A 26,680-nucleotide genomic window follows, 5' to 3' on the forward strand; every position below is an offset into this window, starting at 1 on the left:
CATCTTTTCCTTCAATATGATTATATGGTTGTCATCTAAAAACCAATAAATTTTTTTTTTCTATTTTAAGACTAATGGCCACTAGAGAAAATGCGACTGAAAGTAATTCATACGAAGTTCAGTAGGCACATATCAAGAAACATCAACTCTTTTCCTTTAAAGAAAGCACTTTATTTTCCATTTAAACAACTTGGTTACAGTAATATTATTTTACATAATGGCAGAAATGTTTTTAAATCTCCATTTAAAAGGCCTTGTGTCTGGGTCTGAGGTGATAAGAGGATATGAATACAAGTACAAAAACAGTGCAAAATGTTTAGCACACAGCCTCCAGAGTTGGCTTCAGAAATCCTTTTAATGTTGTTGGGCCAGTTACATTAAGTATTAAATATTAATTTAATAATAAATATTCCTGGGTTTCCTTTATTCCAACATCAAACCCAGAAATGTACTCAAATGAAAAGGCTCAAACTATCAAATCACCCAATATAGGATCATGACTTGGGTCTGCAAGCCATATACCATGAGCAACTGTTCAGAGGCTACATCTGAAGAAATAAGAATTTTAGTTGCATCAATAACTAGAACAGACTAGATCTTATTTTAAAGCCTTGCCTCTAAAGTATGAATCTTCTGGAGGTAAAAGGTGCCATAGGGAAGCCTACTGTAGTGATCAGTCTCAAGCCCAACTCAGATATAGACATAGCTGCTAAGAAATTTGTTTGACCTGTTGCTGACACTACAGGGAAATACTTCATGCCCACTGAAATTTGGAGAATTGTCCATTAGCCATGGGATTACATTTAGCTGATTCTACAAAAAGTTTACATTAATCATAGCAAATATCCACAAAAATATACTGAATTTTATTCAATACTAATTTAAGTATGGCTCTCATTCTCCCCTCCATCCCCTTTATAGTATATACTATAAAATAGCATACATGTCAGGTTTTTAATGAGAAAACCAGATTCCAAGCATATGGCTCAAGTGAAATTCTCTGTAATCTTCTGCTTGTTTGAGGAAATTCTCACTTTCAAATTGAAGCATATTGAAATATGGCTAAAATAAATTAAGTCCATAGAAATTTACATACCCTGTTTAAAGAGACCCTTAAACCTCACAAAACATTAATTTCTAAACATTCTGGTTAAAACTGTGCTTCTAGATGTCTTCTTTTTGCTGACAGTTGAGCTTTATAATAAAAAACTAATGTCCTATACCCAAAAGAAATAAAGTCTAAGTAGATGGTCAGTCTTATGTAGACTCTTATTGGCATTTATTTTCTGGCAGTGGAAGATTTAGTATAGAAAATTTTCTCTTGCTAAAAATATTAGAAGTACCAAGGACTATTGCATAAGAGAAAGTTTACAGTAATCTTTTTGCTAGGCAGATGGTACAATGGAAGACAATTATTTCATTTACCAAACAAAATACTACTTAGATGGCAAAAATTTACAATATCCTAAACACAAACACATATGTGGCTGAAGTGAAACACACAACACAGCGTCCCTAAAACATGCTTAAGGCCTTACTTTAGCAGCATCAGAGTAATCTACCAAAAGAAGCAGTGTCAGTGGACAGTTCATTTCAGCACAAGCCCAGCTACAGTCAAAGTACTCTTTGGGTATTATAAGAAGCATTTTAAATATTGAAGGACTCTCTTTTCATGCAGTCCTGATCCCTAACTATTTTCCCCTTGAATCTTTCAAGTGGATCCATTTCTCTTCCCCAGAATATATTAGGTCATTTACTGAGCTTTATATCCAGAATGTTTATTAAACAGAGGCCAAGGATATGGGGTGAGATAAGGGGACCTGCTTCTCTGGAATCATGGCTTGCTCCTATGGCCAAGGGATTGCTGGTTCATAGGTTCAGAGGACAACCCCACCCCCGCTCACATGCTTCTAGTTCATAGAGGCCTTGTCCTTGAAAAGGATCCACAATAAATTCTCTGCTCTCCAGAGACAGCCAAGGCCTATAATTCCAAATCATAAAAGGACTTAAAAAGTCTAGGGATATAGATCAAGGATGTCCCAGAGTCTATAAAAACACCGCTCCTGGATAGCCCTTTGTTTTCTGCTTCCTCTGAAACAAATCTCTCTGTAGGCTTTTATCCAACGAAACAACAGATCTTTTGATAATTCTTAGGTATCTTCTGTTCTCAAGCTAATCTTTAGTTCTTAAGGAACTTAAAACAAGCATCATAATTCCAATAAAGCCAAAGTAATATATAAGGAGTCCCTATCCAAGTGAAGGAAACTGAGTCTTCCCACTCAGGTAACCCCATAAGAGGTGTGTTGTTAAGACTTTGATCATCCCTAATTCTCCCAAGTGACTTTGATCTTTTTCTCCATCACATCCCATTTTGATCCAATAAAGATTTGGCAAGAGGCTAAAATTACTAAACATTTTAAGGTTTCTATAAATTTTTATCAACCACTGCAGAGTCAGAATTCTCTATATATCTGACTCTCAAGAGACACTACAACTACAGGTTTCTTGACATTGCACCTCTCTCTCTTATCTAAGACCTATACAGAAAGGAATTAGTTAATCAGATCCAACTTTAATTCCAAATGAATATTCAACTCTGGGCCAGGGAGAAGACATCACCGTAGAAACTATGGCCTCTGCTAACATCCCCAGGCTTGCTTTTTGGCTCATTCCACAGGGACAAGGAGACCAACATTCATTAAACAATTCATCTCTGGGGAAGCAACGACAGACAGTTCCCAAGCCTGAGTAAAACATGGTAACTGTCTTAAGAGCAGCCCTGATTCATGGCAAGTTAAGACAAGGTATGGTGCTAGCTGCAAAGGACAGGATTGCAGGAAATGGCAGTACTTTCTATCAACATTTCTAAATCTCTTGCTAAAACAAACCTGCACATAAAGATTTAAAAAAAAAAGTTGGCAATATTTTACTAATACTAAACTAATAACCAAGGCAAAGTTAAGGACTCATAGATTATCTTCGGGGTTACAAAAACAGTGCATGTTAAAACCAAACATCCCAGTGGGTATCTCCCTATCCTGAATTCCCTTATCTTTTTTTTTTTTTTTTACATTGACAGGCACCAGGAATCGAACCCGGGTCTCCAGCACAGCAGGCGAGAACTCTACCTGCTGAGCCACTGTGGCCCGCCCGTGAATTCCCTTATCTTAACTGTATGGCAGAACAACCCATTCTATATAAATATTTAATCCTTTATAAATTTGCAGTTTTGAGACATGATTAAAGAAACAACTATTTGTGATTTTGAGAAGAGCTAGATAAGAACAATAATCCATAAATTGGTGGAAACTACATATACCCTGTTTTCTTCTCTCTTAGTAAGATACTTTTATTTAGAACTGAAAGGCAAGGGTGAATGAGAAGTAATGTGCAAGTTAAGTGGGAAGGTGTCAGTCAAATCCCCAAAGAAAATTCATGCCAGAATAATGTGAATGCCAGAAGACTGATTTTTTGCAATTTCGTGCTATAACTGACAGCATTTCAAATACTTACTTGAACAAAAAAATCAAGCCCTTGATATTATTAACAGCCACCCTACCCAGGAAATAGATAAAGTGTTCCCCATAGGAGTGAGTGTCTGTTCTCCGCTTCCAGCCTTCATCACAAGACTGCTAGCACCTTACTAGGTGAAACATGGGAAGAGGGAAAAAAAATTAATGCTAACTGGAGTTATTTATAGTAAATCAATACATGAGGAGGAATCTAAGATAAGTATATAAAAACTCATCACCTAAACTCAGAATCACTGTACATTATACTGACAATAACTAGCATTATAATTATTATCAATTGCCCTTTCAAGATTTGATGACTCGTAGCATAAATTCACCTGGTGCTCTTCTATCCTTTTTGAGGAGTACCTACTATCAGAAAGAAAAATTCCCATAACTGTAAGACATGGCGTATGGGGGCCTTTTTTTCCATTCTGAAATGCTAAAAACTGACTACCTAATATTGGCTTCATTATTCTGACTTAAAAACATTTTTCTTCGGTCTGAGGATTTTCCTACTACTACTTCACATATCAATATGGTGTTTTTTTAGTGCTTTTCATGTACCTCACCCTTGCCATGATCCTCCTAACTGCTCTTGGGAGGTAGCCAGAGCAGGTGTCAGTACCCCATTTACAGACGATCCTGAGACTCAGGGAAGTGACTCAACTAAGGGTCACATGGCTTTTAAGAATTGAAAGAGGGATTAGAAACTATCCTAATCTAAAACTCTTTCTCCCATACTAATGCATGGGAATTGTTTCTATCAGTTTGTGCAGTAGCAATCTACATCCTTTCAGCTTTTGGGAATCAAGTTAATTAATAAGGTGACTGGAAAGGAATAGATCTTCTTTTACTCTTAAGTCACACAGTCACAGAAACTAACTTCTCGTCAGTCCAGTCTCTAAACCTGAGCATGGTCCTGTAATGCCTTTAGGGACCTGGCATAAAAATTAGCATCCTGCATGGACACTGAAGTGTAAAATGGAAGGGAGCAGAGGGAAAGCTGCCCCTCACAGAGCCATACAGAAGGCACTTCAGACAATGTCCTCAGCGGGGTGGTGGAATGCATGTGTGCCCAGTGTGGAGAACTGGTGCCAGTTCCGCAGGAAGCCCCTATTGTACTGGCCTGTGTCCACGATGAGCCCACAGAGGAGCCGGCGCCCTGTCTTCTGGCGAAGGGCCTGCTGGACTTCCCTCTCGGTCACATTGTAGCTGATGTTTATCAGCTGGATCAGGAAGATGTAGGCCATGCCTGCTGTGATGATCACGGAGTACCACACGCAGGTGAAGGACAGAGCCGAGCTGTAAGGGGAGAAAGGGCTGCAGTTTTTTCACATTCATAAAACTGATACCGTTCTAACATTTTACATCTGTAGCACTTACTAAAGGACTATGAAGCCTGCCCCAGTCTTTCAAACTGGAGGATACCCTTTTCTCCTTGGAAGGCCCATAACCTGCTTGACTTTGGACATTTAGCATGTTCTATTTTACGTTCTAATTATCAGTGCTTCTTTTTGTATTAAATTATACTAGATTTTTAGATTTTTCTATTAGATTATACATAATAGTTTAACATCTGTTTGTTGAATGAATAATCCAGAAGTTATACCTAACTTCAGAGAAAACTAAGACAATATGAGATTGCTATAAACTTCCTCAGGGAAGTTATGGGTGGAAAGTTAGGAGCAGTGTTAAAGTTACAAATCTCCATTCTTTTCTGTCTAATGCTGCTGAAAACAAAACAATTCCCATACTGAAGCCCTTCAGTTACTCATGTAGTAGCACCATAGCATTTAAAATGTCAGCTTCCTAAAGCCAAACAATCACAGGACAAGAAAACTCCTTCCAGCTTATTAATGAGACTGCCAAGAAGGGCTACTGATTAGTATCTGCCACTTGACTATTTTCATGCAAACATTTTGCATGTGAGGAGTTAGCTGGAAATAAATGCATTCAGAATCTTTATTTTTAAAGCAGAAAAGGACCTCAGAGATGATTAAATCCAGGACTTCACCATAAAGATGAGGAAAATGCAGGCTCAACAAGGTGACATAAATAGAATATGCAGAGTAGGGTGAGAGACAATGACAGAGTGGTATTGTTTCATTTAAATCACCCACAGCAAGTCTACAAAATCCATACTTAGCACTTATAGACATGCTCTGCTTGCCACCACGTTACTGAAGAATTTCACAACCTAATAAAACTTTCAGTGTGGCTGGAAAAGAAATACCTGGAGAATCCAATCTATTCTAATAATACCAATGGGGAGATATGTCCACAGATTAATAAAAACAAATAAGTGGACAGGGTACTATGTTGACAGAGCAGGGTCTATTCTGAAAATGAAGAGTGAAAAGACAGAAAAGGCAGGCAGCTTTGTGGCAGAGCTATCCCAGCTTGGATTGGGAACCACAGAGACCACAGAATCCCCAGGTCAGAGGAAAACGGTGGAGGAAAAGGAACAAACAATCCAGACAAGGGGAGCCCATGGGGTTCAGAGCCGGGGTGGCTGGGGCCAAAGTTGAAAAATTCCAGTTTTTGCTGTACTATGGACATCTTCACAGTACATAAATATGCCCCAACCTAAAAATGCCTAAGGAATTTTGACCTAGATACCACAGTAATCATGAGTGGTGATTTAAAAAAGTAGAGTAGGAAAAACCAATAGAGGTTAGAAAGGAAAGAAAAGTTATAGAAGAGTGGGAACACATTTCAAAAGAGTCAGAAGCAATAAATGAAGATTAGTCTAAAAAAGGCTCAAAAAGCAGCCATAAGTGGGAGGAATTCTAATATTTATGACAAAATAAAGAGATCATAATTAGTGTGTTTACTGTTTTAGTTTCACTGTGGCTCCCTTGGACATGTGAATGGTTGTTTGATTCTCTACATCCCTGATTGGGTCTGGTCCCATTTACTAGAGTGCTGGTCCCTCACTTTTTAAGGATCAGGGATCTTTTTTTCATTACTCTAGAAAAATGCACATATCCAGCACGTGACTTTGTTGGCAATTTCAGAGGACATCCAGCATCCTCACAGGTTGTCTATATTTTGGGTTGAAAACTCCTAACCCAGCAAATAATAGCCTTTATTAACAGCCACATCCATTCCTTCTTCCATGGGCCTCCCTACTATGGTGTCCAGGCTCACCTGTAATCTGCATAAACTCCAGGACAATAGAAGAGCGCTGTGAAGACACTTCTGTCTCTACAAATGGTATCCAAGGTCAGCATTATCCCATACACCGAAGTGAGCAAGAAGATCGAAAGGGCAAGTATAAATGCTTGATGATTTGATTCTCCAACACAGCTATTTATCCTCAAAACAGCATAGAGGAGGGGAGGAAAGCAAACATGTTTTTAGAAGTTCTCTATATAACTCACATAATAAAAAGAAAGCTTTTACTAGTGGTAGTGTGAATTTCGGTTATTAAAAATTTAACTTCTCATTTGTTACTCAGCTGTGGCATCTCTCTTTCTCTAAGTCCAGCTCTGCAAGGAAAATCATTACCCATCCCCATACATAGGGCATGACTTCCAGAGATGAGCCTGGCTCTGGCACCATCAGATTGACAGTGCCTTCCTAAACAAAAAGGTGAAAAGAAATGTAATAATACAGTATCAGTGGCTAAGAGAGCTGAAATAGAGTTGAGAGGCTATCCTGGAGGCTATTCTTCAGCTAGATATTGCTAATTGTCATGGTTTGCCAAACCCCAAACAACATCATTCATGTTAATCCTAATGAACACCCAGGGCTCTGAGATTCTACAAAAGTTGCATGCACTAAGTTTACTTTTCAGAAACCTAAAACTTCCAGATGGTTCCTCAGTCAGATAAGTCCTGAAACCCAGAGGTGCCAGTCTCTCCAAGAACATCAACCTATTCCATCTCCTATCTGTATCATTATTTTTCGATTGTTCGTTTGTTTGTTTTTAATTTATTTTGTATGATCAAACCAAAACAACATACAAACATGAACATTCTTACCATACAAGCATTCCGTGTTCCCATAATTACTGACACCCCTTCTCAACATGAAAAAACTTAAAAAGGGCATAACCCAAATATCCCTAAAGATTTAGAGAAGGATCAAAGGAGCAGGAATTATGAAAAAAAAGTTAAGATTTAACAAATGTGTATGATTACTGAAATGTTATATTGATATAAATTAGTCTCCATGTCTTGGAGCAGCTAGAAGGAAAAACTCATACCAAGCTTTGAAATCTGTTCCGTAACTACTTGTTAAAATGTACTTTGAACTTTGTTGCTTTTTTGTATATATATTTCACAATTTAAAAAGGTTAAAACAAAAAAAGTAACTTCTCTTAATTTTTAACTTTAGAGAATTTTTAAAACCTTGCCCATTTAAGGGATGTAGTTATATATTCGCTGCTCTTTGTTAAGTGAAATCATATCATTTGTTTAAGGATTAATCATATTATAAAAGTAAAAAGCAGAACCTGGCTAACAAATCTTTCCATATATTAATAAGTAAAATCTACCACCCAATTGTGAAAAGATTTAACACCGTAATGATAAGGAAGAAAGGGGGATAAATATCACATTTATGAAGCCTTATAAATGCTAAATCAAAATTTGGGAAAATAAATCCCAAAATACATACTAATAAAAATATCCCAAGAAGCTAGAAACATGTTGGGGGGTGGAGAACAATTCAATATGCAGACTGTTAGCAGGTAAAAGCAGTCACCAGTTATGGCCATTTGTAGGGCAGGATAGGCAGCCCCTATGCACTGGGATGCTCTAACAGCCTTCTAAGCGAGACTATCAAGGCCTTCTACAAACCATCATCTGGAATTGGGCCAGACATGCACATTCCCATGTGGTGGGAAGATTTTCCACTTAGGTATGGTTTTCTACTTAGGTTTGACAAAGATACCTAAGTGGAAAATCTAAAATTGAAAAAAACCTATTTACTCCTACAGAAAAAGCCCAGACAAGAGCTGTCCCTGTACTTGAGGTGCTTTCCTGCACACCCACCCTCCTCTACACCCCCTTCTGAGGGGAAGGTCTGTTATAAACAAGACCAGGTCCTAGACAAACAAAAAGTATAATTCATTTACAACTACCTAATTAAAGAGCAGTAAAGTTGCAAACATGCTGCTTATAACATTCACATCCAAATTAATTACATCCCTTTAGTTAGATTTACCCAGTAAAAATGCAACATAATCTTTAAGTTGCACTTCATGTCTTATGGGCCTTATGGGTCTGTCTCTATCACTACCAGCCAGGAGGTACAAGACTGTCCATCACTGCAAATCGCCAAATAAGGAGTTATCTAGTAGAGACTCAACTCAGTAATTTTAGGTGGAAATTATTGGTAGCATTAACAACGATTAAAGATGTATGTTGAGAAGACAGAGAGTCACCTAGAAATAGGAGATTGCTTTTTTGATCTCTGTGTTCAAAAGGAAGAGCACACGGAAATGGGCCTATACTGATTCTGGTAAATTCTAAAAAAAAGTCATTCAATTGCAGATACTTCCTTATTAGAAAAGAGAAGACAGATGAGGAGCAAGTCAAAAGAGAGTAGCAAAAAAAAAAAAAGAGACTTTCATGCTACTGTCTTTCAGGAAATGAAAAAATCAGGAACTAAATTTGTGAAACTCAAAAAACTGATGACTAAGTGAGAACGTCGTAACAGCCTGCAAATATCTACAAGGTGTAAAGCCAGGAAGGAGAGGAACTTTAGGACGGCACAAAGATCATATGGCTTAGAAAGTTTTATGTGAATTTAAATTTCCAAGCCTCCAGATTTTTCCAACATACCAGACACAATGATGATCCATTCTCCTCACACAGATGCCACATATCCGGCAATGCCATGCACGGGCTGGTCGCACCAGTTGGCACTTGGCACACCAGTCCTCCTTCACCTTGGTGGGGCTCCCAGCCACCATCTTGGAAGAGCCCTTCAGTTCATCCTTCGTGGTTCGATTGTTGAGACTGCCTGACATATCTGCTCCAGGGAACCCTCTGGTCTTCTCCTGTCCTTTTCCGTTCAGGTATTCAATCTGGCTGTTGCTTAGAGAGCTGCCATTGCTTGTGGGATTTCTGAGGTAGCCTGGATTCGTCTTGGCTCTGTATAAGGCTAAGAGTATCAGAACTAACCCGCAGGTAAGAACAGCCAGCTGAATGGGCCCCACACGTCCTTTGGGAACCACTTCCTGCAGGAACACATAGTACATGTAGCCCAGTGAAAACAGTCCAAGGCTCAGGAAAAACAGAGTCTGTTCTTTCCTTCTATGAGTGAGGTAGTAGTACCACAGTGCCAGCACAGGAAGGGAAATCAAAACCACCACCCCCAGCAGGAAGTGCCAGGAAGCCACGCGGAGGAAGACTGGCAGTAAGATGAGTGGGGGAATGATGCTAATGTTAACTTTTTTGGCTCCCCTAAGCCAAGGAATTCGTAAGCGATCAGAAATTGTATCCATGATTCTTTCACAAGTCTCTGGCTGCACAGATTTACATGTAATCCATCTATTCAGAAAGAGCACAAAAAGAAGGTATTTCCTATGGGTTTGTGAAACAAAAACCACTGAGCACTATATGCCAAACAGCAGGATAAATGAATAAAAGAGGGTAACGACCAAGAATTCTACTTTTTAAACACTAAACACAAACTTTTCATATTCACTTATTTTTTTTAATTTAATTTTTTATTTTTTTATTTTTTTGGGTGCATGTTCTGGGAATTGAACCCAGGTCTTCTGCATGGAAGGTAAGTATTCTACCACTGAACCACCCATGCGCCCTTCATTTATTTTTTTAATAGACGAGAAAATAACTGACAGATCCAGGTGGCTTGCATGCTATTTTTTTAACATTCGAGAGGATACTGTTTAGCAATTTAACAAGTCAAGATTATTTCTCCACTAAACACATACATATAAATGCACACATATTTCATTAAGTACCATTTAGACCTGGGTGGGCATACAGCCATAAAAGAATAAAAAAAATTTCACAATCTAGTTGTGAAGATGACATGGCAAGGGAATTCAAGAAATAATAAACAAGTGACAAAGCAGCAATAATCACCTAATGAATTATCACGGCCAGAAATCATCAGAAACACTAAGAGACAAGTCTGTGAGAAGGTGGGAATCTGTGTTCGACCCTGAAGGCAGGATGACAGTTTGTAGGGAGAGGGAAGAAGGAAAGGAGCCATCCAGTGGAGAGAAATGTGTCCTGGGCCCAGGAAATAAAACAGTCCAGCAGAAACAGGGTCTGTGTGAGGAAAACGGGAGATCAAAATCATCTGGGCCTGGAAGGCAAAATGGCATTTGCAGACTTTTTCACACACTTAAACTAGTAAGGAAAAGGAAGAGTTTAATGAAAATAATTTTAGACTGGCAACTTTAAAAAAGTAGGGCAAGAACTTGGAAAGTGAGCAAGAGATAACTATATGGGTATTGTATAGAGCAGCAGGGACACTGGGAGTCTATCTCCAGAGGAAGAAGAAGATGTAAAAGAAAGAACTTAGGGGATAGCCCAGATCTCAAGAGCTAGGAAGAAAGAAGTGTTACAGCAAGTTAATGGAAGAGCTACAGTCTTGAGCCAAGGGAGGTTATAGAAACAGCATCATTCTTCCATTCATTAACGCAAAGTACTCCATTTTCTCAGTGTGGATTTCAGACTACAAATTCAAAAGAACTCGTCTTTAAAGACACCGGTAAAAAAGACTAGGAAGACTTACAAAGAGGTTATGGGGTCTTTAGGAATCAATGTTGGCACTAGACTGCAGTGGTCCCTAAGTAATGCTTTTAATGACTAGATTAATGCACCAAGTTCTAAGTCAGCAATTTGCAGTTGCAATGACTTTTTTAACCGGAAGTAATTATTAATGAGGAAAGCAAGTTGCCAACACCCTATTCCTCTCACATTATATTATGCTTTCCATATTTTTTCCATATTCCAATCATTTAAAACTATATAATTATTTAGAAAATAGTTAAAAAAATAAGAAAAAAAGCAGGTTATTAATGTTGTGTACAGAATTTTTTTTTTGGTGATAGTAAAAATTATCTTCTCATAGAAATTCCCATCACTGGGAACAGTGGTGAAAATAAAAGCCAAATACTATCTGATCAATCCAGACAGTGTTATGCTCACACTGAAAACAGCCAGTCCATCCAGGGGAGCAACATCCCTTCTGGCTGGAAAATAATCTCTCAAGGCCAGGTACAACCTAGTCTCCAGAAGTTAACTCTAAATGCTCAGACCACTAGCAACGTAGGAACTTTCTGGAACTAAAATGTTCATTTTAAACCTTAAATTTACAGATTAAACTGGCTTGCATGTAATTTTTTTAAAATACATTTAATTTGTCCACACCTTTTGAACTGCCTGCTCTCTCCCTGATCTTCTGTTTAAATGGAAAATAATGCCCTAGTAAACTGAGCTAGGTCGTTGAACAGACAATTGTATACTACTGAGTAATTCATTTTTATAAAATCCTCACACTGGACAGACAACATAAGATAACTCTCAATTTTAGATCCTTGGAAAGAGAATCAAGACAAGTCCCAGCGTTCTATGTGGCAAAGCTGAAAGTATTAAGTAGTTTTCAGGAGGGCCAGCGGGGTTGGCACCAAGAAACACTCTGCGCATACCTGTCACACCCTTCATCGAGATCCTGGCAATCACACAAACAAGCAGCCACGTGGTTCTTTTCCCCATTTCGATCTAGGTACTCGCAGCAGCACAGGGGCTCCAATTCAGGCTCTTCCGTTTTCTTTTTCTTCGCCAGCTTCATACTGCCCTTTTGTGGCACGATTTGCGCCTGTCAGAAGAAGCTTTCAGAAGGTTAAAGTGTTTAAAATACAACTAAAATCTTGCAAACACATCCACGCCTCTCGCCGATTAACCGCCAACACCGAAACAAATACGGCGAAGAAAGGGGTCCCGTTTTCATCAGGCTTTGCGGCTCCGCTTGGCCAGGCAGGGGCTCCAGGCCTTCTCAGGGCTCCAAGCTGCCTGGATCGCCCCTTCCCATCTCCGGCAGGCGCCGCCCGGGCACCCGCGTTCCCATGGCGACAGCCGACCACGCGGCCCGGGACAGCCGAGGCGCAGGCGGCTGCGCTCACCTGCGAGTACTGGGGATGCCGGCAGGCCCCCGCCCGAAGCTTGGGCGCAGGTGGAAACCCATCCTCAAGATTGCGGGGAGGAGGCGAAGCGTACGCCCGAGGGCACCCACGGACGCGCCCGGCTGCTAGGAAGCGCGCCCCGGCTGCGGGGAGGCCACCAGGCGCCTGGGCAGTGCTCCAGGTCACCGTCCAGCCCCGCTCCCCGGGTCCGGCGCGGGGCGTCGCTCTCTGTCCCAGCCAAACGTGAAAACGTGGGCGGTCGCGGGCACCGCCCCGTCCTGAAAAATGACCTTGGATGGGAAGTTACCTGCCTTCCGGGTCTGAGGTACGGCCGCCGCCCAAGAGGCCGAGATCGAGGGGAGGAGAGTAGGATGGTCTCGCGGCGCGAAAGCGTTTCCCGATCTCTGCTTCGCGGGGCTTGGGGCGTGACGGCTGGAGTCTCTAGGATTCCGGCTGCGCTGGGTCGCACTCTCCCCACCGCCGTCCACCTGTGACCCGAGCCCGAAGCCGGCCGGCGGCGCGTCCCACACCGGCGCCGTCCCCGCAGCCAGCGGGCCGGCCGCGGCGGGCCGGCAAGTCCGCGCGCGCTTCCGGGCGAGCCGCCTCGGGCGCCGGGGATCCCCGCCCCGCCCGCACGTGCACCGCCAGTCGCCCCTCCCGCGATTTCGCCGAGCCTGCCGGCGGGGCCCTTGCTCCCTTTTCTGGGGCCCTGAGGCTTGCCCGACGGGCTCCAGGAGGCGTCCGGGTAAAGGAACACTGGGCCGGCTCTTCAGTTTCAACCCAGACCGCCCCCGAAGTGGGCGAGGCGGCCACCCGCCTCTCGCCCGGCCCCTGCGTGCGGGTGGCGCGTGGACTGGGTAGCCCTCAAAGCCTTCGGTGGGGGGGAGAGGTGCTGAGACGGAATACCGGAAACCCGGAGACTGGCTTTTCCGAAATACTTGAGACCCGTGGGTCAGCCAGCCTACACTCAAAAGCCGGTAACAGGCGTAGGGAGTAGATTTCAACTGCCAAATGTTCTCGAGGTTCCGCCCCCAAATCCGCCAACCTTCCCTTAAAGGCCCATCACTGTTCTTAATCTGTTAATCTAATTTGTTCATTTTCATACATTTTCCCGAAAATTCCGGATATTAGATCCGCAGGACTACCTAGTATTTTTGATCCAGCAGTCTACATAATGGAAATTAAATTGCAGTAAAATGAATGTAGGCCCATATACACGTTTTCACTAAGCAGGTTTACTGGTTTTTGTTTGAAGAAGAAAAACTAAAACTCAGATTTTTTATTTTATTGAAATCCAATTTATATAACAGGCTCAAGTTTTATTAATTCTCCATGCATACATATTTAGTTTTAACTTATAAAGCACTTTGGTCATTTTCTTTGAGGTATGTTTTGAAGTACAAGTAGGATCTTTCGTTTTAAAGAAACGACACAAAAATATTCAGCTTGTCAGTCGTTTTTGTGAACTTAATGGAAAACAGTTTTCAGGTTTAAAATCCAGCCTCTTTCTCACAGCCAGACACTTCATAAATCCTTACAAAAGAGCCCCTCAGGTCAGTAACTCCAAGTTAGAACAGTTGGGATTCATCAGTCAATACTTTCATTTTCAAACAGGATTTTACCAATCCCATGTGGCTTTGGTGACTATGGAAAAAAGGAAACATAACTAGAGACAACAGTTGTTCAAACAGTAAAACGTATACCAATTATTCTATACTGTCTGTTGTTCCAGCAAAAGATCTCAAGGGAACAAAACAATTAAAAAAACTTACACAACTTTCCCTAATTCCTGAAAAAAAAAAAATCTGGTTCAAAGTCAATTCACAAAGACTTAATTTTCATGAGCCACTTGTATTAAGACATATATGCCTAAAAACTTTTTATGAAACTTTTTATGAAAGCATCTAAGTACAAGCCTGTGTGTGGCTTAAAACTTCAAAATCAGTGCACTTGTATTGGGACATATATGCCCCCAAAAGTTGTTATTAAAGAGCTAAAGTTTGTGTCTGGCTTTTAATTTATCAATTTAAAATAAGCCACACACACGAATAAAGAATGAAGCCATACTTGGCTACTGAAAAGTAATACACAAATTATTTTCAACCAGATGGCTCATTTCCACCATGAAAGACTGCTAAGCTGAAGCCAAGCTTAGTTCAAGTATTCATTATGTGTCACTAAATGCCCATATTTTAACATTATCTACTGGTTTTTAAGACTCAGAGTGTATTTTTATCTTTCTTTTTCATTTTAGGTGCTAGCATCATAGGTTTCCTTTTCTTAAATTGATTCTTCTATTTGATGTATGAAGAGGCAAGATAATCTCTCCTCTGATAGCTACCTTAAGAAAAAAGCAACTATTTCTTTCATAAACATACAATATGGCTGAAAAATCTTTCAGATAACAATCATCAACATGCAGATTTAGCATGTATAAGTTTGCATATTAAATAAATGAAGACATTTAATAGTTATAGTAAAATCTAGAAATGTTATATGTCTAAAAACTGATCTTTTAAAATTAGTAATGATTTAAAGGTCTCTTCTTATATTGTCTTTTGTACCTTCTTGGATGAATCTCACGTACACATTCTGTGCTAAGGGATAAAACATCAAACCTCAAATCTCACTGTTTTAGAAATGAGGCCGTAGAACTCAATTCAGAGTGCCTCATTTTCTTTTTTTATCACAGAAATTCAATTCTACAATATATTTCACAGCTCACTGGAGAAATTCACAGCTTAGCAATATGTGTAAGAAGGGAAAGGATGGATTTTTAAGGCCATAGCAGACTAATTATCAAATACATGTTACTGAAAATAATGTTCATAATAGAAGTACCAATAATGAGAAAACATGGAAATATTCCTATGACAATTAAAATCCTTCATCCTTTGGTTTTCTTCCTGATGTGTTCTTTTAATTCCGAGTGTTACAGCCTCAGTCCTTTAGGTCACTAGCTCTCAGCAGCCGTGCCAGTCTCGTTCTTGTTCAGTAGATCAAAGGTTCTCTGAAGCATAATGAGTGAGCTCTTCAGCTGGAAACAAAATTAATTTTCAAGATTAGATTAATTTTTATGATTTTTATGCCAAAAGTTTATACTTATATTTAAAACAATTTTGTTTATACTTATTCCCAAAGAAGAGACTGAATGTAAAACACCTAATTCCATATAAGTATCTGTTAGTATGATTGCTACAGAGTTTTTCCCACCTGTTGGAGTACTGTTCTTCTACCTCCCAAAAGGCCTATTAATCAGATTATCCAACGTGATAGGCTTAGTTTCTTAAATGGTTTCTGAAGTTGCAATCGTCCATTCACTATCCCCTAAACAACTCAAGTATCACTTCCAGGCCTTTATTTCATATTATTCCTCGTCACCTATATAGAAAACTTACCCATCCCGACTGTCTTCATGTAGTTTTCCTAATCATCCAGACTCTAAACTCCCAAAGCATTACTCTTAGTACTTACTTTTCTTCTTATTTAGTCTTTAACAATACACATTAACATCTTGTTTGTCTAACAAAATTGTAGACAACTTGTGGGTAAAAACTGTCTTTTTCTTTTTGTATTCATTCGTTCATTCATTCAGCAAATATTTATTGCTTACCTATTATATGCTGTGCTAATCACTGAACATACAAACCAAATAAGCACCATCCCTGCCTTTGTAGGACCAGACTAGTGAGAATAACTACTAAAACAAGTCATCGCACACCTACAGACATACTTACACATTTATTAAGTTTTTGTCTTGAACAATTGCAAGATGACACTATTTTCTGAAATGAGAATGACTATACGAGAATTAGCTTATTCTAATTCATTAATTCTAATTCATTAATTCTGAAATGAATTGGGAAGAAAATTCATTTCTGTTTTGGACGCGATCAGTTTGGGATGCCCCATTAGTCATCCAAGTAAAGATGCCAAGTAGGCAAGTGACTAAGAATCACTGGCAAATATGTTTAATACTTGAGAGTAGATGAGATTACCTAGAGGAAGAGTAGAGGGAAAAATGGAGAATCTAAAAAGAACCCCGGAACATTGGGCCAGGGAGAAGACAGGTAGCAGAAATGGTTTTAAGCAGCAAAAAAGAAATTTTATGCTAAGTGAAAAGAGCCAGCCACAAAAGGCTACAAATTGTATGATTCCATTTATATAAAAATGTCCAAGGGGTGAAAGGGTAGTTCAATGGTAGAATTCTTGCCTGCCATGCAGGAGACCCAGGTTCGATCCCCCAAAAACAAACAAGCAAAACAAACAAACAACAACAAAAAATTCAACAAATGGTGCTGCAATAATGGGATACTCACATGGAAAAATAATGAAATGTGACCCTACCATAAAGTGTACAAGAAAACAGAAAAGAAAAGAAAAATGTCCAGAATAGGCATAGCCACAAAAACAGAAAGTAAATTAAAGATTGTTGGGGGCTGAGGGATGGGAGGGTTGGGAAGTGATTGTTAATGGATATGGAATTTCTTTTGGGAGTGATGAAAGTGTTCTGGAATTAAGACAGTGGTGATGGTTGCACAACCTTAAGAATATACTGAAAACTACTGACATACACGAAAAGATGATTTTTATAGTATGTGAATTATATCTGAATAAAAAAAATTTAATAGTTTTAAAGAAGGCAAGATTAGACAGAATTTCAAGAAGGGTGTGAGTAATCAGCTGTCAAATGCTGACCCTTTAAGATGAAAACAAACAAAAGTATAATTTTACAAACCAGAAGTCACTAGGGTCCTTGACTAGAACAATATCAGTGGAATTCTGAGAGAAGAACACTAGGCAGGAGTGAACTGAAGAGTGAATAAGAACTGAATATATGCATTCAACTTTGTTCCCTCCCGAAACCCCACTAAAAGCACTAAAAAGGGATTTTATTTTTTCAGGCATAAATCCACAAGGGCAAGGAAAAAGGAAAGGTGATAACAGCAACACCATTTTGGAAACTGGACAGCAGATGAAGGACTTAGAGTGCCTGAAAAAAGATGAATCCTAAGCTAACAGTAGGGGAAACCAACCAAATGTACCCTGAAGAATTCTTAAAAGCCTCAGGAATTGGTGTGCAGGAATTTCTGGAAGTTGGAAAAAAGAGGATGGAGCTAAAATAAGGACTGGGTGAAACTCTGGGCATCTGACTTCTAATACTTGGCCAAAAGTCTGAAATTTTATTTTGTGGAGAGGATAAAACAAAGGGTCTCTAGCAGGGCAACACCAGGCAACAGTAAGGACAGTGGTAGCATGCTAAAAACAGGGATTGTATGAAAAAAATGTATACTGAACTTTGAGATCATCCCTCCTGCCCTGCCCCCTTCCCCAGCTCTCTTCACTCAGCTCCTAACATGCTGGCACCACTTAACCCTTCGGGTAGAAGACTGGAGGAGTCTTCTCTATGGAAACTGATTGGTCTAAAAGGAAAGACCAGACACTTATATTGGGATTTCCTCAATAAACAGCCCAGCCAAGCTGAAGTTACAGAGAGGTTCAGAGTATGACAAGCCCCAGCCACATGTTAAGAGCTTCTGATGCACACAAGCAGACAACCAAGGGTTACCAGACATCTAAAGAAATCCTCTAACCTGAAAGACATGGCGGGAAAGGATCTTGATGGAAATAGAATATTAAGAAGAAGAAACTTTTTTAACTACTAGTAATATGCTCCCAGAAACAAAGTAAGATAACACAGTCATTAAAAAAGATTTGGATGTCGCGTGGGCCACGATGGCTCAGCAGGCAGAGTTCTCGCGTGCCATGCTGAAGACCCAGGTTCAATTCCCAGTGCCTGCCCATGCAAAAAAAAAAAAGATTTGGATGTCATTAAAAAAAAAACAATTCAAGATGTAAATAACTCTTTGAAACTAAAAACTTGCTAGAAAAATTGAAAAACTCAATAAAAGAATTTGAATATAAAACTGAGGAAATCTCCCAGAATGTAGACCAAATAAGGCAAAGAAATACAGGCTGGAAAGAAAAGGTAAGATTAGATGAGTCAAATAGCCAGCATCTGAATAACAGGAGTTACAGAAAGCCAAGAGAAAGAAAATGGAGAGGGAGGAAATCATCAACTATATAATTCAAGATTTCCCGGAACTAAAGGGCATGAGTTTCCAAATGAAAGGATCAGGAATGATAATGGCCTCAGAGTTCTTAATAGTAACACAGGAAGGGAAGAGAGGATGGGCAATGTCTTAAATATTCTGAAGGAAAATTATTTCTAATCTAGAATTCTATTCCAAACCAAACCATTAATCAAGAGGGAAGGTAGAATAAAAAAGTTTTTCAAACAGGTAAAGTCTTAAAATAGTTACCTCCTTACTTTCTTTCTCAGGAAGCTATTAGAGGATGTGTTCTGTTAAAAGGAGGAAGGAAACCAAGAAAAAAGAGATATAGGAAACATTAGATATCAAGAGGGAAAGACAGAGGGAATCCCCAGGATGATACTGTGCACCTGGGATAGAGGGCACTGGCCCGGGCTGGAGCCAGTCAGAAGGCTCCACTGACAGAAGACCTGAGGTCCATGAAGAGTTTGAGGGGAGATTTGTACAACAGATAATTATGAGATGAGTTATAAATACTAATGATATACTAACCATAAGGATAATTTCAAGGACAGCAAAAAACACAGAAAAGGAAAAATAGTCATAGTTTATTCTGTGGTTCAACTCTGAATAGCAAACTTCATTAAAACAAAGTAAACACTGAATATTGATCTAATTAAAACTAGGTTATAATTTCATTGGCAGTGTGATGGTTTGAAGCTGTATGTACCCCATAAAAGCGTGTTCTTAAAGTGAACCCATTTCTGTGGGTGTAGGGCTATTGTAGGAGTAACCTCTTGATTAGGTTATTTCCACTGAGGCCTGCCACAGGTGTGCTTTAATCATGTTACTGAAGTCCTTTATAAGAAGATAAAAAGAGAGAGGACACAGAAAAAAAATCCCAGAGAAGCTAAGAAATGACACACAGAAGTTCAGAAAAAAAGCCAAAGAAACAGAGAAGAAGCCACTGATGTCAGAAGTTGAAAGCAATGAGACCCAGGAGAGAAAGAAGAGACCAGCAGACTTTACCATGTGACAGAGGAGCTGAGGATCACAGGTAGCCAGTCTTCGGGAAGAAGGTATCACCTGTTGATGCCTTACTTTGGAAATTTTCATGGCCTTAGAACTTGTAAACTTGTAAGTTAATAAATCCCCATTATTAAAAGTCAGTCCATTTTGGGTGTATTGCATTTTGTTAGCGTTAGCAAAACTAAAACAGGGAGAATGGGGAAAGATGGCCAACCAAATCTTCCATAATCAGAAATAAAAAGATAATGTTTAAAACTGAAAAATCAAGTATGAATACGTTTGTCTAGAAATATGCAGGTAAATATCAAAAGAACAAACTAAAAGAGTTGAAGATTGTTGTCTTTGGGAAAGAAATGGAGAAGAGGGTGCAAGAATTGCTATTTTTCTGAAGAAATCTTGAATGATTTTGATGAAATTTTTAAAAAGCGAATGGGTTATGACGGATAAAGTAGTAGTAGCAGGAGGAGGCAACTTTTTGAAAGAGCTTGACTGTGGAAGGGAGTAGAGCAAGAGAACACAAAGTAGATGGCTAGGGATGTGGATGATGTGGGTTTTTAATATAGGAGATAATAGAGCAGGGTCATGTGCTGAAAGTAAATAGCCATTTGAATGAGGAAGACTGAAAATGGGGAAACCAGGAGGGTAACTGATAGAATCTCCCCTTGGGAAAGTTGCAACCTTTGATGCCCTAAATAATACCATAAGAAATGCTCAATAATTGACTCTTCTTAAAAAAAAAAATCAAAAAAACAAAACCTTATGCACAGAAGAAAGGGCTAGAAGGAAATAAATATTAACAGTGATTGTGTCTGAATTCTATGACTATTAAATTTTTCTCTCTCCTATTATTTTTCAGTTTCATAAAATGACAATGTGTTATATTCATAATGGAAAAAATTATCTTTATTTTTCAAATGATTCCTAAGTTTTGATGCATGGGACTGAGCAATATTGCTGATGTTATGTTTAAGAATTTCTGTTAATAGCAAAAACCTGGAAAAAACTAAATGTTCATTCTTTGATGGAGAACTGGTAAAATAATTGTGGCACATCTACACAGCTGAATCCTATGCAGCTGTTAAAAGAATGAGGAAACACTTTATATACTGATATGAAGACTCTCCAAAATAAATGGTTAATAGATAAAAACAAATTAATGAACAGTATATATAAGTATCTAATGTTTATATAAAAAGTTAATATTAAGCATAAAATTTTAACTAGAGGTGGTGCAAGGGTAGTTCAGTGGTAGAATTCTTGCCTGCCATGTGAGAGATCTGGGTTTGATTCCTGGTCCATGCACTTCCCAAAATAAACAAGCAAACAAACAAAAATTCAACAAATGGTGCTGTAATAAAGGAATGCTCACATGGAAAAAGAATGAAATGTGACCCCTGCCATACAGCATACAAAAAAAAAAAATTGGGGTGGGCCACGGTGGCTCAGCAGGCAAGAACGCTTGCCTGCCGTGCCAGAGGACCCGGATTTGATTCCTGGTGCCTGCCCATGTATTAAAAAAAAAAAAAAATTTTATCTAGAAAGAACAATAAAAAGAATGCAATATTCTTGCAGTAAACTCCCCTTACTCAATAACCACCCTCCCACAGTTATAACCCTGTGTAACTAAGGCAGCATTTAAATTTTAAACTTCACCAATCGAAGGCTGCCAACTCCCAAAAACCCACCTAACCCCTACCAAAAACTCCCTACCGCTAAACCATAAAAGTCCTATTCCCTGCCACCTCAGGGCAGCAGTTTCTCCCTCTCTTGAAATGCTGCCCAGGCAGCTCAGTTTCTTCCTGATATAAAACTTTGCCTGAAAAAAAAAAATGCAGTAGATGTGTTCATGGTGATACGGAAACATATTCAAAATATATTCAAAATATATTATTAATTAGGGCGATGCGACAGTGGCTCAGTGGCAGAATTCATGCCTACCATACCAGAGACCCAGGTTCAATTCCTGGTGCCTGCCCATGTAAAAAAAAAAATATATATATATATATATATATATTATTAATTTAAGAAAAGGTACACAACAGCATGTAAAATATGTTTCTATTTTGTAAAAAAAACAAAACAAAACATTACTATATTTTGTATAATATAGTAAAACATTACTATATTATGCATATTAGGCTATATACCTAATATGCATAATTCAGAAACTGGAGAAGGTAGTTGCCTCTAGAAGGAGGATTTCTTCAAATAATGATAGAATACATATTCTCCCACAAATCACAAGAGAAATTGACTCATACTGGTACAAGGACAGTACAGTGGCATACAAAACTGCTTACCTGTTCAAGCATCACTATGGAATCTCGGAGCACTCCCTTTAGACGATGGGCTCGATCTTTGTTTTTCTGAGTATTTCCTGCTCTTGACATCATATCTGAGGCTAAACTGAAAGAACAATGCCATCTTCAAAACCAATAAAACACACCATTGTTTAAAACAAAAAGAAGCAGTTTGTGATTTTAGGATCTTGAAAATGGGGATTAAATTTTCTGCAGCTAAAATTATTGAAATAACGTGGTGAGAACAGGTTGGGGGGAAAGACTTACTTTAGAGATCTCTCTTCTTGGAGATGGAGACGGTAAAATGACTGAGCAGCGTATTCTATCTTTGACAGCTTCAGAAACAGTGCCACATTCAATAAAACTAGCAACAGCAAACTAGGCAGAGCAAATAACACCTGGTTAATCCACTCTTATCCAGACCTAAAGCATTGATAATGCAGAATATACATGCAAAAGCTTCAAAAATATGTATTATCTAGATTGTTTTAGTCATTGTTATTGTTTAAATCAATTATCTTTATTTTAATTGTGCGAAAGAATTACTTTAAGTGTTAAGTGAGTGCTAAGAAGAATAAAGGTAAGTAAAGTGAAAATAAAGGGCGGATAGGGATGCCTCTGACATCTCTTGCTAGCAATCCCAGCCAGTGTAGAAGTGCCAACACCAGCTTAGAAATCTATCAGGTAAGCTTTCAACATCTATTTTTGGATGCCTTTGTTTTGAGCAATTACATACCCATAATGCTGCATTTCAAATGGAAATGAAAATCAATATGGAGTTTGATCTTATAAACCGACCACAATGCGCCTCTTATTCCCAGGGGAAACTAAAAAAATATTATTCAGCAAAATTTTCATCTTGGACATGTAAAATGTTACATCCTAAAATGAACTTATTCTATTTTTTTAAAGAGGAATGCAAGCTGATGGGACAAGTTTGCCCATTTGAGATCATGGTTTAATTTTTTTTTCTTTTTTAAAATATTTATATTGAGAAATACCCACACACATACAGTCCATACACGGTGTACAATCAATGGCTCACAATATCATCAAATAGTTGTGTATTCTTCACTGAGATCATTTTTTAACATTTCTTTATTGTGAAATATAACATTTTTTTGTATTGTGAAATATATATACAAAGAAGCAATAAATTTCCAAGTACATTTTTAACAAGTAGTTAATGAACAAATTTTAAAGTTTGGTATGGGTTCTAGCTCCACGATTTTTCATTTTTCTTCTAGCTACTCCAAGACACTGGAAACCAAAAGAAATATCAATATAATGATTCAGCAGTTATATTCATTTGTTAAATCCTATTTTCTCTCTTATATTCCTCCTTCTCTTTAAATAACATAGATACAATAAAAGCAATAAATTTCAAAGTACATCGCAACATTTATTAGCAGAACAGATTTCAGACTTTGGTATGGGTTACAATTCCACAATTGTAGGTTTTTATTTCTAGCTGCTCTAAGGTACTGGAGACTAAAAGAAGTGTCAGTATAATGAGTCAGCATTCATATTCATTTGTTAAACCTGACATTCTCTGTATAACTCCACCATCACCTTTGATCCTTCCCATTCGTTAGGGGTATTTAGGCTATTCCCATATTAACTTTTCCATGATGGAAGGGTCTGTTGTTAATATGGGACATGGAGATGGAACTAGTTTATGTTCTGGAACATATATGGCTGGCCGTTCTGCATTTTAGGACTTAACTGGTCCGGGACCCATCTAGAGACTGTACATTTTGGAAAGTTACCCTAGTGCATGGAACCTTTGCAGAATCTTATATAATGCCCTATGTATTCTTTAGGATTGTCAGGAATGGTTTTTGGTAGGGGGTTGGCAAGTTATGATAGGTAGCAATGTCTAACTGAAGCATACGTAAGAGTGACCTCCAGTGTAGCCTCTCAACTCTATTTGAACTCTCTCAGCCACTGATACCGTATTTGTTACACTTCTTTCCCCCTTTCATCATGATCATTTTTAGAACCTTTGCATCATTCCAGAAAAAGAAATAAGAAGAAAAAGAACGGATACATCCTACACCCCTTATCCCTCCCTCATTGACCCACAGCATTTCAACCTACCCAATTTTTATCTTTTATCTCCCTCTATTATTTATTTACTTATAGCCTTGTTTTTGTTTTTTGTTTTTTCTTACTCATCTGTCCAACACTGCGACAAAAGGCATCAGACACAACTTTCACAATCACATGGTCACACTGTAAAAGCTATACAGTTATACAGTCTTCTTCAAGAATCAAGGTTACTGAACATAGTTCAACAGTTTCAGGTACTTCACTCCAGCCACTCCAAAACACCATAAACTAAAAACGGATATCTATATAATGCCTAAGAATAACCTCCAGGATAACCTCTTGTTTGAAATCTCTCAGCCACTGAGACTTTGTCTTTTTCTCTCTTCCACCTTTTCACCAAGAATGCTTTCTTGTTCCCATGATGCCAGGTCCTGGCTCATCCCCAGGAGTCCTGCCCCTGTTGCTAGGGAGAATTACACTCCTGGGAGTCATGGTCCACATAGCAGGGCAGTGAGTTCACCTGACGAGTTGGCTTAGAGAAAGAGGCCATCACTAAGCAACAAAAAAGGTTCTCTGGAGGTGACTCGTAGGCATAATTATCAGTAGGCCTAGCTTCTCCTTTGTAGGAATAAACTCCATAGAGGCAAGCCCCAAGATTGAAGGTTCAGCTTATTGAATCTGTCATCCCCACCACTTGTAAGAGTATCAGGAATTCCCCAGATGGGGAAGTTGAATATTTCTCCTTTCTCCCCAGTCCCCCAAGGGGACACTGAAGTACTTTTTTATTCTCTGCCCAAATAACTCTGGGATATATCAGGGCACTGCACTAACCTGTACAAATCAACAAGATCTCATGCCCTTTTCAACATTCCATGTAATTACAGTGTCCACCTAAACTGACCATACAAGTTTAATTAGATAATATGCTACCCAAAATATAAATTTTGCACCAAATAAGCATCTCTTCTTTTGGTCTCACACAGAGGTTGAAGTTTGAAAATATGAGCCATATTACCTTTACCCAGTATTCTGATTTACCTTAGTCCTATTCAGATCAGCTTCACTTATATCTCTTATCAAAGTCTGATCACTTTTTCAGCTTTTTGTCTAACGGTTGCTGAATGGGGTAATGCTGCCTTTCATAGCTTCAGTGCTTTAACTCGTGAGTCTCAGGTATCACATAAATACCAGGAGTTTCAGGGAATGTGCAAGTTATATACAAATAGCTCAATTTCTCACCTATTGGTTTTTGTAGCAACTTTCCAAGTGAATGGATATATACTGTGATGGTTAGGTTCATGTGTCATCGTGGCCAAGTGATGGTGCCCAACTGTCTGGTCAAGCAAACACTGGCCTGTCTGTTGCTGCAATGACATTTTGTGGACTTAAATCATCAGCACGTTGATCACATCTATGGCTGATTACATCTCCAGTCAGCTAAGGGAAGTGTCTTCCACAATGAGAAATATTTAATCTAATCAGCTGAAGGCTTTTAAGAGGAGAGGTGATCACTTCGGAAGTCAGAAGAGAGAACTTTCGTCTCTACTTCAACCAGCCAGCCTCTCCTGGAGAATTTATAGAAAACCTTTATTGGAGTGCCAGGCTATAGCCTGCTCTATGGAATTTGGATTCATGCATCCCCACAGTTGCATGAAACACTTTTATAAAATTTCATACTATATATAGATATCTCCTGTTGATTCTGTTTTCCTAGAGAATCCCAACTAATATTACACATACATGCAAATATGAAGGTGGCATCATCTCTTTCTACTTATTTTTTTCTGTTAAAATATTGAGCTGCCCATACAAATATATAGTATTTACTTTTTTTTTAATTAATTAAAAAAAGATTTAACAAAACAATTAGAAATCATTCCAATCTACATGTACAATCAGTAATTCTTAATAACATCACATAGTTGCATATTCATCATTTCTTAGTACATTTGCATCGATTTAGAAAAAGAAATAAAAAGACAACAGAATAAGAATTAAAACGATAATAGAAAGAAAAAAAAAAAAAACCTATACCTCACATGCAGCTTCATTCAGTATTTTAACATAATTGCATTACAATTGGGTAGTATTGTGCTGTCCATTTCTGAGTTTTTATATCCAGTCCCGTTGTACAGTCTGTATCCCTTCAGCTCCAATTATCCCTTATCTTTTTTTTTTTTTAATTAACGGAAAAAAAGAAATTAACCCAACATTTAGAGATCATACCATTCTACATATGCAATCATTAATTCTTAACATCATCACATAGATGCATGATCATCATTTCTTAGTACATATGCATTGGTTTAGAAGAACTAGCAACATAACCGAAAAAGATATAGAATGTTAGTATAGAGAAAAAAATAAAAGTAATAATAGTAAAATCAAAACAAAACAAAACAAAACAAAACAAAAACCTATAGCTCAGATGCAGCTTCATTCAGTGTTTTAACATGATTACTTTACGATTAGGTATTATTGTGCTGTCCATTTTTGAGTTTTTGTATCTAGTCCTGTTACACCGTCTGTATCCCTTCAACTCCAATTGGCCATTATCTTACCCTGTTTCTACCTCCTGCTGGACTCTGTTATCAAGGACATATTCCAAATTTATTCTCG

The 26,680-nt window shown here is 38.5% G+C and overlaps 3 protein-coding genes across 13 annotated transcripts in view; 1 reads left to right on the forward strand and 2 right to left on the reverse strand.

Moving 5' to 3' along the window:
* The window catches only part of CCDC191 (coiled-coil domain containing 191), an 89,340-nt gene extending 85,932 nt beyond the window's left edge, over window positions 1-3,408 (forward strand). The window contains exon 18 of the mRNA XM_077118330.1: window positions 3,080-3,408. Coding sequence (XP_076974445.1) covers window positions 3,080-3,244 — 165 coding nt within the window. The 3' untranslated portion in view covers window positions 3,245-3,408. The remainder of the gene's footprint in view (window positions 1-3,079) is intronic.
* ZDHHC23 (zDHHC palmitoyltransferase 23) lies at window positions 60-13,165 on the reverse strand. 4 transcript variants are annotated; one of them, XM_077118348.1, is made up of 5 exons: window positions 12,935-13,165; window positions 12,154-12,323; window positions 9,308-10,018; window positions 6,666-6,824; window positions 60-4,817 (listed from the first exon to the last, which is right to left on the reverse strand). In XM_077118348.1, exons 2-5 carry the CDS (start codon window positions 12,294-12,296, stop codon window positions 4,550-4,552), a joined length of 1,281 nt encoding a protein of 426 aa, XP_076974463.1. In that variant the 5' UTR covers window positions 12,297-12,323; window positions 12,935-13,165; the 3' UTR covers window positions 60-4,549. The 4 variants fall into 4 exon arrangements, with proteins under 4 accessions (XP_076974463.1, XP_076974461.1, XP_076974460.1 ...); XM_077118346.1 differs by having other exon boundaries at window positions 61-4,817; window positions 6,666-6,833; XM_077118345.1 differs by having other exon boundaries at window positions 61-4,817; window positions 6,666-6,833; window positions 12,154-12,336; window positions 12,935-13,048.
* Window positions 13,166-13,879: 714 nt separating this feature from the next.
* The window catches only part of GRAMD1C (GRAM domain containing 1C), a 145,468-nt gene continuing 132,667 nt past the window's right edge, over window positions 13,880-26,680 (reverse strand). For 5 of the 8 annotated variants that reach the window (XM_077118333.1, XM_077118334.1, XM_077118340.1 and 2 more), the window contains 3 exons: window positions 22,277-22,387; window positions 22,010-22,115; window positions 13,881-15,664 (listed from right to left, as the gene is read on the reverse strand). In XM_077118333.1, the coding sequence (XP_076974448.1) occupies window positions 15,584-15,664; window positions 22,010-22,115; window positions 22,277-22,387 (298 nt within the window). In that variant the 3' untranslated portion in view covers window positions 13,881-15,583. Of the gene's footprint in view, window positions 15,665-22,009; window positions 22,116-22,276; window positions 22,388-26,680 lie in introns of all 8 variants that reach the window. The other 3 variants (XR_013158527.1, XM_077118337.1, XM_077118335.1) reach the window with 3 other exon arrangements.

This window comes from Tamandua tetradactyla, chromosome 10 (genome assembly GCF_023851605.1).
Source record: "Tamandua tetradactyla isolate mTamTet1 chromosome 10, mTamTet1.pri, whole genome shotgun sequence".
Lineage (NCBI taxonomy): Eukaryota > Metazoa > Chordata > Mammalia > Pilosa > Myrmecophagidae > Tamandua > Tamandua tetradactyla.

Bases quoted from the DNA above. Each gene is read 5' to 3' on its own strand.
- ZDHHC23 (XM_077118346.1), bottom strand. From the start codon at position 12,296: ATGAAGCTGGCGAAGAAAAAGAAAACGGAAGAGCCTGAATTGGAGCCC. The intron at 10,019-12,153 runs GTATGCGCAGAG...CTTTCTGAATAG, and splicing joins CTCGATGAAGGGTGTGACAG to ATGGATTACATGTAAATCTG. The intron at 6,834-9,307 runs GTATGTTGGAAA...TGCTGTTTTGAG, and splicing joins ATGGATCATCATTGTGTCTG to GATAAATAGCTGTGTTGGAG.